Source organism: Salminus brasiliensis, chromosome 6, assembly GCF_030463535.1.
Source record: "Salminus brasiliensis chromosome 6, fSalBra1.hap2, whole genome shotgun sequence".
Taxonomy (NCBI): domain Eukaryota; kingdom Metazoa; phylum Chordata; class Actinopteri; order Characiformes; family Bryconidae; genus Salminus; species Salminus brasiliensis.
In genome coordinates, this window is record NC_132883.1 from 34,285,618 (window position 1) to 34,302,219 (window position 16,602).

At 38.1% G+C, this 16,602-nt stretch overlaps 1 protein-coding gene across 3 annotated transcripts in view; it reads right to left on the reverse strand.

Annotated features, from left to right (window-relative positions):
* cacna2d3a (calcium channel, voltage-dependent, alpha 2/delta subunit 3a) overlaps positions 1-16,602 on the reverse strand; it is a 241,835-nt gene that overhangs the window by 162,602 nt on the left and 62,631 nt on the right. For all 3 annotated transcript variants that reach the window (XM_072682138.1, XM_072682137.1, XM_072682136.1), the window contains exon 4: positions 9,543-9,602. In XM_072682138.1, coding sequence (XP_072538239.1) covers positions 9,543-9,602 — 60 coding nt within the window. The remainder of the gene's footprint in view (positions 1-9,542; positions 9,603-16,602) is intronic.

Genomic DNA, 16,602 nt, shown 5'->3' on the forward strand with positions numbered 1-16,602 from the left:
AAAGTCTTTTTCCACAATAATCAAAGGGGGGGAAAAAGGGGGAGATCAACATCCTGTCTATAATCACCAGCCATTCATCCTGATTAAAGAAAACAAACCCCATCCTAATAGACACACTTACTGACAAATTTCTAAATAAATAAATGAATGAATAATGGGGGTTTAAGTGGAGAAAAAGAAATGGCAAATTGTAAAAGGGTCAGGTGAGACACAGGAAATGTTAACTGAAGGGTGAAAAAATGCTAAGCCTCAAAAGAGACATTCTGTTTTGATGACTTTACTATCATTTATCATGTATTCTCATGTGTTTTCTTAACTCTGGTCTTTATTTTGAGGAAGGAAATATCAAAACGATAAGCTCTGATATAACTATTTAAAGAGGTGGCACAAAGCATACAATTAACTAGTGGTGTAATGGATCACAAAACCCAATTTTTAAACTATGGATCAGATCATTTTCCAAATCAGCAAAAACTAAACAAGTGATACAAATACAGTAAGACAGTAATTTAAAAAAAAAATAGTTTAATTTAAATTTTGTGTTACTTGATCTATTACACCACTCCAATTTACTCTACTCTTCTTCAACGTGATGTAGCATTTTTTCCCATGTTTGCATGTGGGCATATATATTCTGCCGGTTTTCTCCCAATTTTTAGTCATATCCAATTCCATCACATGATGCTATCTGAGCTAGGAAGGTTAAGGTTGTGCTTCCTTTGAGTCACATTGAGTCAGCCACTGCATCCTTTTAAACTGCCACTAACACAACATGACTGGACAGCTGAAAAGTGCTTGGAGGAGAATACTAACTGCCAATTCTGTAAAGTCAGCTAACAGACACCCACACTGGCTAGCATTTCACTGACGATAAGGAGAGAGCAAGGCCTATGGACCCTTTTTCACACTCCACTGCCGCAAATAAACATGTAAAATCACATCCGGTTAGCCTCCCACACCCAGGCGCTTTACATGTTTCTAATATCTCAGCAGTAATATGAGAATTTAGGAAAACAGAAACGTTTGAGTATATCAATATCCAAGCTTAACCATATATCAAGCATGGAATTCAGTAAGCCTATTAGATAGCATCTTTAGAAACCAGAAAATGCCATCCCAATTTTTCAATTTACATAAATATAAATATGATGTCTCAAAGCTCTCTATGTTCCAGTATCAAAATAAACAAATATTATTCAATCCTACCTAATAATACCAATGAACACATTTATTTATCGGGGGGGGGGGGGTGATGTTCTCTTCCATATCCGGGCTGTTAACATCTGTTCCAAGCTATGCTTTTAAAAAAACAGATTCTCTAATCTTGGGCTTCAGAAAGTTATTCCCAAGAGAAACAGCAGGGTACAGCACAACCCCTTTGAATGAATCAAACGGTAAATGTTTTTTGAACATCGTCATTAGCAAAATGAAGACATGAACACCGGCTGGTCTACCTTAGCAAAGCGTACAACTGTAGTGTATGGTAAAAGAGGTAATAAGAAATCTTTTTTTTATTGTATTTAATTTTACTCGCCATGTACAGGTTTGTAACACTAAATCAAATAATAACAGTAAGCTAAGGGTGCATAATGCTAGCGCACATCAATGAGTAGCACAACTCAACAGAACAAAATTGAGACCCACTGCTTTCGAATTGCCTGGATCCATTCAGAGATTAGGGGCACTTGAAAACGTATGAAAACCAAGGTATGGCAGGTTTTAAGTTGTGGCACTGAGGAACACAGCAAAATGCATTAAAGCTGGACTATGCCATATGTTTTGGTTCCAGAAAATGAAATTACCTGCTAACAGAAACCATTAAAAGTGAGAACCCGGAAATGTGAAAGGGGTCCATTGTGCTCTCTGGGACTCCTGGCCAATAGATGGCTGTTGCATCACCGTGGACAGGGAAAATGATCTCCTGACATTCTCACAGTTTTTCTCCAGGCTTATTGTTCAGTGCTTAATCTAAAGGCAAATCCCAGTTGAAATGAAGTTCTGTATGTTTGTATGTATTGTTTTTCTGTACAATGTCAATGTGTGTTCTTACATTACTGTGTAGATTAAAGCACCCCATAATTTTAAGGTCAAAACAGAGTTTGGAATAAAAATAATAAATTAATAGATTTTTAGCTCTGCGAAGGACCTCAAACCGCCACAACAACTGACCAGACAAAAGCATGCTAGCATTTTCCACTGTAGCACACCTTCCAGTAACAGTCTTAATGTAGCATTTGTATGTGTTGTGCTATGAATTGCATTGTTGCACATTTTAAAATGCAAGTCGTTCTCATTAATATAACAGTGTCATGTGACTGGAAACTGTTGTGATAGGTGCTACAATGTTTTATGTTGTGATAGTTTATGTCACATGTCCATTCAAATTAGCATGTTAGTTACTCACTAAAAGATGTTCTGACAGTGAGAAATGTAAGTTTATACAACAAATGTGTGGAAGTATATACAACAAATAAACTAGCTAGTTACATCAGTTAATTTGTAAAATGTTCTGTTCAAAGTCAAAGGTACTTTTTTATTGATGACACTATGTTGATGAAATGATATGATTTGATGAATGATTTGTAATTGCATCTTTTTTACCTACTGCTTGCACAAGATTAAACTGGTTGAAATGTGTGTGTTCCTGGCTACAATATCAATTCTGTTTCAGTTATTTTCTTTTTGAACTTTTTTTCACCTCATTTAAATCAACGGGCCAATTTACTTTGCCTGGATATGTTACTAAAATATACCCAGGCAAAGATATCCACAAAACACCATAAAAAGATTATAGGGAGGGACAGAGGCATGTTCATAGTGACCCAGCGTATTCAGGGGTATAATGAATGTGTAATGTAATCTGCAAGATCGACCTCATCTACAATTAACCTCGCTCAAACTGCAGACATTTAGCTCCCATCAAATCCACGAGAGCAGAACTAACAGGCTGTAACAGGCAGTGTCAATAAAGGAACCAAGACCAGGACTTTTGTAGAGCAGATAAGAATAAAACAACTGGCTCCATCTAGCCAAAACTTTCATTTTGCTCAATTCTGATATTGGTTTTATAATTCACAAGTTAGACCAAATAATAGTGTCGGCATGTGCAAAAAATGTAATGTAATGAACTCTTGAAATCAGTAAGGGCTAACGATTAGTTCTTTTTAATGGAAAGAGGTTCCTCAGCCAAGCTGCCACACGTTGTTCTCTGTCACACTTCCTCACAAAAAGGCAAACAGGCAGTACACTGTGCAAGTGAAAGAGGAATTCCCCCCGAACAGAATTAGATGAATGCACAACACTCTCAGAGTTCTGCTAAAGGGTACGTGTGAGTTTCATAAGTATACTTTAGAGAGTTTATAAAAGGAATCCAGAACTTCCCTCTCTGGTGAGTTATTAAGCCAGATATAAGACAGAACAGCACAAGGGAGAGCTGCAATTTATCACTGTCAACCAGAAGAAGAGCGAGGGAGAGCGGGGGCATGATGGAAGGAAGTAGAGGATAAGAAATGTCATTTTCTGCAGCAAGCCTTAAAAACAAAGGTGTTTTAAATGGTTACTATAGAAGAATCACTTTTGGTTCCCTGAAAAACTATTTTTTTTAGTACAAGGGTGAAAAACCTGTAAAAACCTTTACATCAACTGAATTTGTTTGTACATTTTTTTTCCATCCATCCATGTTGGTACTGCCAATTAACCCACCCCTTCAATACTTCCGACACTAGTAGGTTTAAGACTTAACACTTCTCCTACGATCGATGCGAAGCCGGCTACTGGCTATTTTCGGCCGCCGACAGTGATGAGGGGAGCACCATCTACCCACCTGGAAAGAGCACTGCCAATTGTGCACTCCTGGACCGCTGAAGACAAAGCGTACAATTTTTTTTAAACCTTTACAATATATGTCATGCCCTGTTTATTCTAATATAGCAAGCTATCAGTTGCTAGGTTAGGAAAAACTAATCAAAATAAGTTTATCAGAATAAGTGTATGGAGATGAAGTAGATTAACTAGATGGTATTTCGTTTATCTTATACTGTAGGTTTATGTTAATACTTCTGACATTGAGCTGTGAAGGCGTTTTTCTACACTGAGTATATTATTCCAAACATTTTCAGCTTCTGGAATTAAATTAAAACACCACCACCCTCTCGTTGTCAGTGTTTTCTCGTTGTCTAAAGGACAACTGCTTATAGATGGTTGCTAGGAAGTGATTGGTTGAGAACAAGCAATTTATAAACAGTCAACTGATGTCCAACAAAACTACATATTTCTTTTAACTGTATTTTATTAAGCAGTTGCTTTAATGAACGTGCCCAACATGCATCAGATAGACTGGAAACAGGTGTCAGCTAAGCCATCCTAAACGCCAGTGCAGACGTTCAACCTCATTTAGGAAACCCTGGGATTAGGCAAGACTTTGAAAATCCATACAGCCACAGAAACTCCTCTCTCCTGCAGCATCGTGCTGCTTTCTGACATTTCGGATGGCCATGAAAATCCTACTTGGGGCTCCTGAAATCTGCCTGTAATTCCGCATTATAGAGGTGTGGAATTAAGTCCTGCCCTGCCAGGGAGAGAGAAAAACCCTATATGAGAGGGAATGACTGCCTCGAAAACCTCCTCAATCACAAATACTTATAGGCCTGAGAAGAAAAAGATGGAAAGAGGGACAGCGAGAAAAAATAAGACGAGAAAGAGAGGGAGAGAGAGAGAGACTGAGTCAAAGAGAAAAAGTTGGAGATCATGGATGGAGGAGTATGAAGTGTGATAGGAGCACAATGGCTGAAATAAAGCATTCTATGAGCACAGAAAGCAAGAGCACAGAGAAGAAAAACAAAGTAGACATGAAAGGAACCGAGAGAAACATCAGAGCAGAAAGCGAGGGAGCCGGAGAAAGGAGAACAAAAGGGAAGCCCACTTCTGCTGGCCACTGCTTGCTCTCTCCGGGACACCACTGCACTGGCGTGGAGTGTGCTTATGTGGTTAATTCGCAGACGACCGTCTCCAACTGTGAAAGAAGGACATCCACTAAATCACACTGGGACTGCTGGCTGCCATGTGCACATTTTTATGCATGGCTATTTGCATGAAGATTGGGGGGAGAGAGAGAGAGAGAGAGAGAGAGAGAGAGCAAGAGAGAGACAGTAGCAGAATAGATTATGAAGCCAATTCCACCAGGCTGAGAAGGAGCTCTGGTGTGAGCAGATAAGGAGCGGCTCTATCTCTCTTCGCTGCCAGCCAAATATGTATCCAACAACCACACACACACACATATACACGCATGCATACACACACACAAACAGATCTGGGCATGCCGCCGCTGAGGAGGCTTCACCCTACAGCAGGATTGCCGTTATTTTTAGGTACATGGGGTTGTTCTCAGTAATTACCTTCTTGTCTCCAGCGCCTACTCCCTAAATGCCAAATGCAGAGTCAGAAGCAGAAACCGCAGAGCAGAACTGGGTCGGAAGGTAGGCCACAAGTAAAGCAGCCAATCACACACAAGGAATCTCTTATCTTGTCATCAAGAAAGTCAAAGACACTGCGACTGAGGTATCCTGGAGCGAAACACTCAGCTCTGCCCACAATAAGACCCTTGTTAAGGTAGATTAACCAAATTAAACATTTGCTGGAGATTATTTTAGGTACATCACTTTAGATTAACTTAACTTTAATTCCAGTTAGTATGCTTTTGTTGTAGCCACACCGATTCCCTTCAAAAGCAGAGTGAGATTGAAACGTCCATCTGTGGATGGTATCACAACTATCACCCCCCTGCCATTGTTATTACTGTCATCAAGGGGTTCAATAGTCGTGTGCTTTCACTGTGGTCTGGAAGAGTAACTGTGCTGATTACAGTGGGAGCACCTGAGCCTTGCTACATTAAATCACTGGCTGTGTACTCAGACAAGATGCCACTCTGATTACTTGCTCCATTTTGGCCAGGTTATTACTGCCATAAAGCTTCCACTGCCACCAGCTGACTGGACTTTTGTCTGGAATTCCTGGAGCATCTTCTGTGATTTGGCCAATCAGGCAAGGGGCCAGTAAAGCCTTGTCCAATCGTTTTATGACACTTCCTGTGATCTGGAGCTGCGGTAGGGTAGGAATAGAACTCTTAATCAGAGTTTGATTAAGAAGCACAGGTTGAGATGCAAATAACATAATTTATAGTGATATGGTGTGAAATGGTGGACTTTTTTTTTACAGTGGTGGTAATTGGAACCAGATGCTATGTATATAGTTTAAAAATAGCTCAGAAAAGACCACACATGTGTTCTGAGTTTGCAGAAATTGTGCAATAGTGATAATTCTAAAAACAAAAAAGACAATCCTGCTTGTGCCACTCTGTCTTGCATGTATGAGAGAGTAAGTGAACCTTGAGCAGAACAGGTTTGTTACTAACTAGGCTTTGTGTGCCTTTATTTGGGTAAAGAACCTGTGAAGCCCACACTTCTATTCTCATTATCTTAAATGTAACAACATTTGCAAATTAGTTCTTGGAAAAGTCATTGACAAAGGTCCACTTACTTTTTCTAGCCTGCACTGTGGATGTTCATTTAATGTGCTCAATAAAAGTTTTCATAAGCATTAGCTTTCTTCTTATTACCCTCATCACTATCAAGTCTGACTCATTTCACTCTAAACCACTCTGGGAAACTTTATTTTTGTTAACCACTTCATCAAGAACATTCTCTAAAAAAAAAAATTGAAATTCCTATTATGATAATATGACAAAGAGATAGGAAAAACACTCTCAGTTGTCTGCTTGTGTCATTTTTGACCACCTGTGTATAAAAGGTATTTTCCTGATCCATGCCATGCCCTCTGTATTTGTGAGTGTGTGTGTGTGTGTGTGTGTGTGTGTGTGTGTGTGTGTGTGTGTGTGTGTAAATGCATTTTGAATGCATGCACATCCTCATGCATGCAAATGTCAGATGAAGCAGTTGTACGTGTGGATTCATTAGTACGTGGGAGTGTGTGTGTGCATGCAAGAGAGCCTGAAAAAGAGAAAGAGAGGGAAGGTGTGCTGAAACCAGTGCAAATGTGCGATACTCTCACCTCAGAATCATCCATATAATTAAGTGTAATTTTCTTTTCCAGGTCATCCCTTCAAATCTGGCAACAGTACATTGTCTTAATGTGTGTGCACGCACGTTTGTGTGTTAGTGTGCCCCAATATGCATGTGTACAAGTGCACATGCATCAACATGCTGATATGAAATATGGAAAAGAGGGTATTCCCCAAGGCAGTCTGAGAATAAAGTAATTTAAAGCCTCCATTTTGGCACATGAAGAGGATCTCAATAAGCAAATGGGCGCACATCTAAAAGAGACGATTATTAGCCAATAGACTGAAAGAGCCATGAGGGATATACACAAGCACTTCTTTTCATCTCCATGTTTCTAAAAGATGTTTCTCTCCTAATGCGAGTTGACAGGGGGACCCGTTCATTTTCAAATCAAAATGTCAAAACTTGATTCTCAAAGTCGAGGTTGCGTGCTTCAAACATGAAAACAGCTTGAGTGAAAAACATTTCTACACTAATGATACAATTCTGTGTATGAATGGCTTTTCCCACGCGTGCTGATGGACTCAACATTAGACATTTGTACTGTGTTTGAAAGCGATCTGTGCCATTTAGAGGTTGATAGGTCTGTACAAGTCCATTTTCTGCAGAGGCTTGACTGATTTAAGTGACTGCACTGTAGGCGAGAACTGTGTGCGATTTTAAACACTATAATATTGCCAGAGTGCTTTATGGGTAACTAAATACGGTGATACAGGATAGAGTAAAGCCAGAATGAGATGGAAGTAGCTGTCCATGGTGCTGCAACTTCAACCTAACACAGTTTAGAGAGATGCAGTACAAACATTCTTAAACATTCCAATAGCACGTTAGACTGATAATGTGATTGGACGGATAATAAATGAGCTCTTTTCTAACTGTCTGATTGGTTTTGTATTGTGCCAGAACCATTATTATTCTACAGAACCATTAAACAATATTTAGAGCTGAAACAATCATTCGAAATGTAAAAGAAAATAGGAGCTAAGCTGCGCGCATATATAAAGAGTTTGGACTGGGCAGTTAACAGTATATTTTGAAACAATATTTTAAAAAGGTAAGGACAATTCAGTTTTCCTTAATAGGGGCTCTTTAAATGCTTGATGATGCATGAAAATAGTATGTAAATAAACAATGTAAACAAAACAGTTACGAATGTCTGATTCAAGAAAAGAAAAAGGCAGGTTCATTTTAAACTAAAATTGTTTAGAGTTTACTTCAACACTAAAGGGGTTTAGCCTGCTGTTGCTATGGGTTCGTCTATATACAGATAGTTATTCCAACAAAAGCAGGATGAACTTTAATACTCTGCCAATGTCAAAAATCAGCATTACAGGAATCCAGTATTAAGACAGAAGATCAACAAATCAACCAAACAAAAGCATAAAAAACCCCAATGACCAAGCCAAAGGCGAGAGTGGCAAGGGAAAACTCCCTTAAGGCAGGAGGAAGAAACCTTGGGAGAATATTAAAAACTCACAAGGGGGGGACACATCCTCCTCTGGTCAAAACTACTTATAAATTATTGAAAAAAGTCACCTTATCACCATATAATACTGTTCTTCTACTGTTTTTCTACTAAGCATAATATTATTTAATTAATATAATAATAATCAAAGTAATTATGGTTAATGGTGGTAATAATAATATTAGCAAATAAAGACCATGTTTTGTCAATTTAGTGTACATATTGGTTTGCATACCACTGTAAATCAGGGTTCAGAGTGTTAGCGCTGAACACAAATACATTCAAAATGCATTAGATTTTAAGTTCTTTAGCTAAACCATGCCCAGATCCTAAATGTTTAGTTTCATGTGATGGATATTTTCCTCAAATATCCATAATGTGCTGTTCTCAGCTGGAATTGGAGGGAAGTTTCATATTTCCTTGAAAAAAATGTTTTCCCCACAGTTATAAGTCAGTGACAATAATCACTTTACTCTCATGCAGTGTAACCACTTTTGCAGTCTGTGTGAAAACACAGATCAGACTCTTGGCTGAAATTCTACTATTACTTTAATTAAACTAGGTCCAGTTGGACAATGGGCCATACAACAATGGATGAGGCCTCCCTTAACATCTGGCCACTGGCAGGGTCAAACGGAGTAAGTCTTGATTTCTTGGGTTTCTTCCCTGTTACCCAGGTAGACGGGCAAACCCAGAAAGGGGCTTGGTCCGGTAATTTTGTTACGTTGGTGACTCCACACCCCTTTAATAGTTCCTTGATGCTGAGCTTGCGTCATGCTTTTCTAAAGGTGCTGCCACCTGCTGGCTGGCAAGGAATCTACAGAGTGTGAACTTAGACCTTAGAACTTAAAACTGTGAGTTATCAAAAGTAACTGAAAGTTTTTAGTGACTTACTGAAAATGGCAAAGCCAAGCACTTACTGACTGTGCATGCCTATGAATAAGTGGTGTTGCTATGGTGAACTGCTGCCGTTGCCATAGTAATTGAGGGATGTCGCTCACCTGCAGGTTGGGGTCTTCCTCATGCTGCAGGTGGGCCTCTTCTGCTGCCTCTACCAAACGCTACAGTGAAAAAGACAGACAGAGAGATGAGACACAGTGAACGTAGGGAGGGAGGCAGAGACAGAGATGGAGGGAGGGAGAGAGAACATATAATTAGTCACACATATTTAAAAGGGTTTATGACTCATAGCACATTTACAACACTCTTCTTTATGTTTCAAAAAAAGTTGAAGACACCTTCATGCAATCTACAATGCTTCTTTTTAGACTTTTTTCAGAGGTGACATTGCACACTTGCCCCTATACACACACAGGTCTTCATACAAGAACAAGGTGGTTTGGTTCATGTGAGGTCGGGAGCACAAAGTGTAGACAGCTCTAATCTTGCTCATTTCCACCTTTCTTTTCTTCTCAGCTTCATTTTCTCAAATCTATTTCTCTCTATCCCGCTTCCCCTGCTTGGAGGAAAGCAGATTATTACTTCATTCTATCTCAATCAGCTGACAAAGAAAAGTATGAATGTAAAATGGGACTATAGAAACCATCTCCCTCTTTTTCTTTTTTCTTCTATTGTCTCCCACACACCATTTAAATGCATAGCAAAACTAACTACACTGGCCAAAACACATCCATTCTTATTCATTCTTCTCCATAATGTCCTTTTCCCCATACCCATACAGACAAGTTTTAAAATGAAATGATAAAAACATTAAAATGAGAACTGAAATCAATCAGTACAACTACAGCTTAAAGCAGCATTACACTCAAATTAACCATTCTTGCTCCAGGACTCCCCCTCCAGTCAGGAAGTGTATTTTGTACTTTAAGCCACCCAAAAAAGACATGCTTTACACATGCATTTCTGCACAAGCTGAGAGATACAGTCACTGTCACTGAAAGTCACTGAAAGTAAAAAACTGATGTGGTAGACGAATATTACAGAATTGAACACAAACATGACTTGGGTTACAGGGTTGCAGTTCTTGTGTTGTCCACACAACATTTAAGTGAATCTCTATTAAATGCAACTGAAATCTAGGCTGAATGTATAGGACTGTCTATTGAATGTAGCCCTACACCTAACCCTAAAGATAACCTTGACCCTAACCTATTAGGTTTAGGGTTGATTCAAGGTTAAAGTCAAGGTTAGCTTTAGGGTTAGGTGTATTTAAGGGTTAGGGCTGCATTTAATAGCCAGTCATTTACATTCAGCTTAGAGTTCAGTCGCATTAAATAGATATAGATATTATTTATTTTATAGCATTTAACAGACATTCAGTTGAATGTCAGGTGAGCATCTACAAGGCATCTACAATGGATCATATTAAAGTAATACCAAAATGCTAATGTTTTTTGCCCATGGTTGAGCTGTTTTATTCATGGCAACAGTATATTCTGCTTCAGTCTTTGGTATTCTAGCTACCAATAAGTGCTGTTGCGTGTATGTGTGTCTCAGAGAACACAGAAGGTCAAGTAGACCTGATATACAATTAACAGAGAAAAATAGCTGCGTTAGTATTGTCGAGTGAAATGTGAGATGGAGACATAGACAAAGAGAGTGAGAGAGAAAGAGAAAAAGGGGCGGAAACAGACACACAGCAGTAACAGTGCTACACCACGCAACATGAGCACAGTTTGATAAAGTTACAGCAGTGATGGTAATCCGTGCAGTGCTCCCTCTCTTCTGCTGTAGCGTTTTACACATATCCCCTTCTTCAACACTGATATGTTATTATGCTAAGGTATATTAAATAGCAAGATTCTGTGCCAAAATGGACAGACTACAACAAGGAAAAGCACACAATAAAAAATACACTTGCAAAATAAATTACAATAACAATCCTTAAAACAAACACAATCATTTTTTAAATCAAATGCAACCATAACTTAGATCCATTGACTTACTTTCATCAATAGCATCCAGATAGACAGGCTTCACATAAACTGCATGCTCGTGTTGCGCTGATAGCTGTAACTTTTCTGTTACATTACACCAGATCAGCCTATTAGTGTGTATACATGTATATTTATTTATTTTTTTATTTTAATTTTTTTTTTTTTGGCAGGGTGGTATTCTGTTATACCGCTAATAGCCGGGCTGATAACAGGATTTGTAACTGCTTAAACTAATTAAAAAGAAATATCAGGTGGGTGCCAACGGGCTGAGCAGTCTAATTCAGAACCAATATGGCATGGGGGTTTAAGACTTTTGCCATCAGTGCCCAGAGTCCGAGAGAGCACAATTAGCCATGCTCTCTTTGGGTGGGTACATGGGGCCCTCTCCCCTCATCATTCTTAAGCATGGTTGGCCAGCACAGGCATCTGTTGGCTAGTGCGGTGGAGCTAGGGACCCAGTGCTTTCTTCTAAATGTGTCAGCTGCCTGGAAATGCCACACACTCGTGTGTGAGAGCTCTTGCTGAAAGAAACGCTGAAGTGGATAAGATAAAAAGAAGGAGCAGCATTTTCAAAGGTCTGACTGGCTGCAGTCTTACTCACTGGCTAAATGCCAGCAACCTTGCATTGAGTATTGTTGAGTGTGTTTGGGCAAGAGATAAGACTGTCAACATAAACATTTAACTGAGCTATGACAGCATTTTTTTCCAGAAAACACAAACTCTGGACCTTTGACACCCGTTAAAAATGGTCACCTCAGTTTAGTTTTCCAGTTAAGTGCCTGACAAATCCATAGTCCAATCACAGGCAGGGTTGAGCTTTTAGTTCTCCTCTACTCAGGATTTCTAATTTACATGTCAGCAAGTGAGGTTTCCCTGTAGGGCTTCATTTTAGTTTGTCAGATTTTATTTATATCTGAGGAGCACATAAAAAGCTTTCCTGGGGTTGCTTCATCCTCCTCCTAAAGCCGAACTAATACTGTTATAAAACTGTAAACTATTAATTAGATCATTGCAACTTTCCCAAGTACTGTAATAATAGAAACAACGCTTGCAATGGCTGCAATCCTTTTTATGAAATATCAGGTTTCACCCATTTATCAACCAAAAACAATTCATCAGGTAACACTTAACATTAGGGATCACAAGTTAATAATGAAGTAGCTGGTAATAAGCTACTGATTATCTATTGCTGACAAATTAACTATTCGTAACCTTTAGTTATGACATAGTAACTGTAAAAGTACTTTAGCCTTTAGCAATTGAGTATGCTGTTAACTGTTATTTCATACCATATTTTCTTCTTAACTGTGTCCTACTAGATACCAACTTCAGTACAAATCAACTTTAAACTGTTTCGAAATGTATAATTAGACTTAACCAATACTTTTGGGTCTGTGTACTTTTTGGTCATTGTTTTTTCATTTCAATATTTTATTTAGTACAAAAGGAGATCAATCACAATCCCATGACATACTTAACATTTTCAAATTTGAAAACAATAGAAAACGGTAGCAAGACCTGGAGTTCTTTTATTTTATACAAGATGTATCTTGCTTTTGCTTGGTAAGAAATGTAAATAATGTAAATAAAAATGTATAAACCCTTTCCGTTCCATAATGGTGCAACAGTAAGTGAACGTCTTTCAGAATAATTAAAAGTTAAATTAAAAAATCATTATCTTTTACTTCATGTATATATCATTTCTGGCAAAGAAAGTGAATAAGGACATTTCTTAACCTATTATGAAACGAAAAGCAAACAACACTTTTTCATTTTTTAATTTCTGGTTTTAAAATAAAAAAAAGACCAAAAAGTACAGAGACTCTTCATTTACTGGTCACTTATGGGTCACCTCCACACATACACATGCTCTCTCATGTTTATTTGCATCATATTACATTGCATTAATTGCCATTTTATTTGTCCCTCCTGGTATATATTATAATCTTAACTCCTGACTAGTGAGTCTATCATTGAGACATGACTAGTTACTTACGCATTGTCGTAATATCTTAATAGCTATCTATTTCAAGTAAACTGGAAAATACTTTTACTGTACATAGACACTTTGCTGACCCAGTCAATATGCTGAAAACATTTTGCTTTAAATTTACAAATAAAATGTTACTCTAACACAATTCTTGTCCTGTGCACTATATTTGCACTTTTTGCCAAATAGTTACTGTTTCTTGTTTTATTTCTATTTATGTGCAACCACTTGTCACATGTAAATCATGTAAATTCAAAGCACAGTTTTTCTGTGTAGACGAAGAAAAAAAAATGCTAAAGCATGGGAACACATTCTTCAATTATTTAGCAATGTAATATTTAGCAGTTAGTACACACTCAGTGAGAAAAGCAGCTTTAAACTAACGACAAACTACACTACCATCCATTTACCTGCACAATGACACTATTTTACTAACTGCTAAGTATTTCATCAGTTACTTATTATTGCTTAACCTTGCAATTCATATATAAATAATTGTTAATCCTAACATAATCAGTTAACACAACTAATCATTTATCTGTGACCTTTAATGTGAACTTTTACCAATGATTACACACTATGTGTATTATTCCCTACAAGGACTTCTGTACAAACTGGTGGGGCTATATTCTTTGGTAATAGAAGTTTCTAATTAAACTTGCGGCCTGTTGACGGGCCATAGGCAGTTAAAAGGGGTTGCGTTTTTACAGCCTGCAAAAGCACCTTTTAATTCTGTCCCCTAAAGATGAAATGTCAGCACTGCTACTGGTCTACATGTGTGCATGACAAAGCATTTCACTTGCTGATTCAAAACATTTGGGCCTTTTAACCTTGAGCTTTTTGATGATGATGAATAATTTACTTATACACGAACAGCAACAACTCAAAAGATAGACTCGAATTTTGTATGTGTGTTTAAATGATATATATGTGAACAGTCAGTTCAACATCTTGGTGCTAGATATCACAGCATGCCTTCAAAAGTCAGATATGTTGTGGCGGCACAAGGGGACCTACATAATAATAGGCAGATGATGCTGATGTTACGGCTGATCAGTGTGTGTGTATATATATATATATATAGGTGTTTAAAAAATCAGCAGCCCTGTTTCTAATTCTCTCAGCCTAGCGCAACACACACTTCCATGTCAGTGCATTGCTGAGAATGACCCACCACCCAAATAATGCCTGTTCTGTGGTGGTCCTGTGGAACATTTTTTACTGTTTGACATACTTTGAAGCTGGCAGTTGTTCTTTACATTAATTTCATGATGAATGATTTGGAATAAAATCACATTATTTACCTTTGAAAGTTAAGATGACAAATAAAAACTGTTTTTCCTGATTTTCAGAAGGCTTAAAGTTTTAACATTTCTTTCATATTTTAAGAAATATGTAATATTTTCCTCAACTCCAATGACAGCAAAACACACTAACTTTACAATCTGTGTCATGAAATAACCACCTGTGTAGACATGTGTGTTTGGGCATTGGCAGTGACAGCCCCCAGACTGGCTGTCTTGTGGACAAAAACACATCCCAGTGAGCCATGCTGGCATTAGCACAATAGCCACAGGCAGGACATTTCAGCCAACAAAAAGAGACAGCCAAGAATTAGTAAATATCCATCTCGCATTCATCACTGACTAGCATAAGCCTGGTTATGCTGCTCCAGTGTAGCCCTGCACTGCTTGTTTTCATATTATGCCAAGAACACGATATTATTGCACACCTCCATATAATCATAATGGTGGTTTCTCCTGTACTAGGCCACCCAGGTGCTTGTTCAGTCCCATGTCATCTAAAGATTTGACTTCTGTATCTCCTTCCTGGCTGGTCTTCATGTGCATGCACTCAGGCCCTTTAACTGATCCACAACGTAGTAAAACTCTTCTCTTCAATGTTCTTAAATTCATGCAGCTGCCCAGATCTGCATTATCAGATCTAATATCCTGATAGCACTTATTTGGCCTCTACACGCCCCTTATAAATGCATCTTGGGATATCAACCATGGCAAACCTGTTGATGTCTCATCTGTGGAGGACTGGATAAGAGTCAGCCAGCAAACTTATGAAATTTGCCTCTTCAACATGCCAAACAGTGTACAAAGCACCAGGCCTTGTCCCCTGGCCAGCGGTTCTGGTTATCAACACAGGATTTGAACCTGAAACTTCTCTCAAAGAAGTTAAGTCCCCGTTTCATCAGAGCTTTTAAACTTTTGAAGCAGATATCGCCAGTCCCCTGCTGTTAAACCTAGTGACAGGTCATTTTTGACCCTTAAGACAACACAAGTGTTAAGGGACACAATGATTTTCTTGTTGCAAGATGTTAAATAGCTGATTCATGCTTTTGGATTTTTTTCCAACTACTACACTATTGTAATACTAACATGTATACAAATAAAATAAAAATAAACTAACTACATATTTCATCTGTTTTATGATCAGTACATTGGCTGCCTTAATTTAGAATTCTGAGCTCAAGTTAACTTTGTTTTACTGTTTTTAATGGATTAACACAGTCATATATTTCAGAATGCCTGACAGACTGTTACAAATCAGTCAGCTTTATTGAATGTTCTCAGAAGGGTTTAAAAGAGCTGGTTAAGCAGCATTTTATAACTTTATACCTATTAGTATTCAGCGGACACCTACCATTCTAATTTAGCTTGCTTTTTATTAGTCGATCGATTTTAAAATATTGCTTATTTCATATTTATTTATAATTCTGTTCCATTTATTTGACTGTTATTTGACATTACAAACCACATTACAATGGTGATTTGATGCTCAAAATATGTTTTGTGTTTTGTCTGAAGTGTCTTTATGAAGAGTTTTCTCTAGTCGTTCCCCACACCTGAATTGTTCATGATAAACATCATCAGCTGAATCTCTTTCTGCTTTAATGTACAGGTGTGGCATCTGTCAAGGATGGGAATGTGTATCTTTTTTATCAAAAGGTAATGTACACTTAATACAACAAAACCAAACAAGGGACACAAACACACATAGATGCCTTCTAACCGACATGCCGGAAACCCACAAGCACGGCAGACAGTTCAGACGCCCTTGCTGCTTTTGCTGCAGTGCAACTCAGAACTGCGGATGGTTTAAACTCCCATGTTTGAACAGTAATTATAAATTGCATGCCTATTGTCCATCATACAAACTACA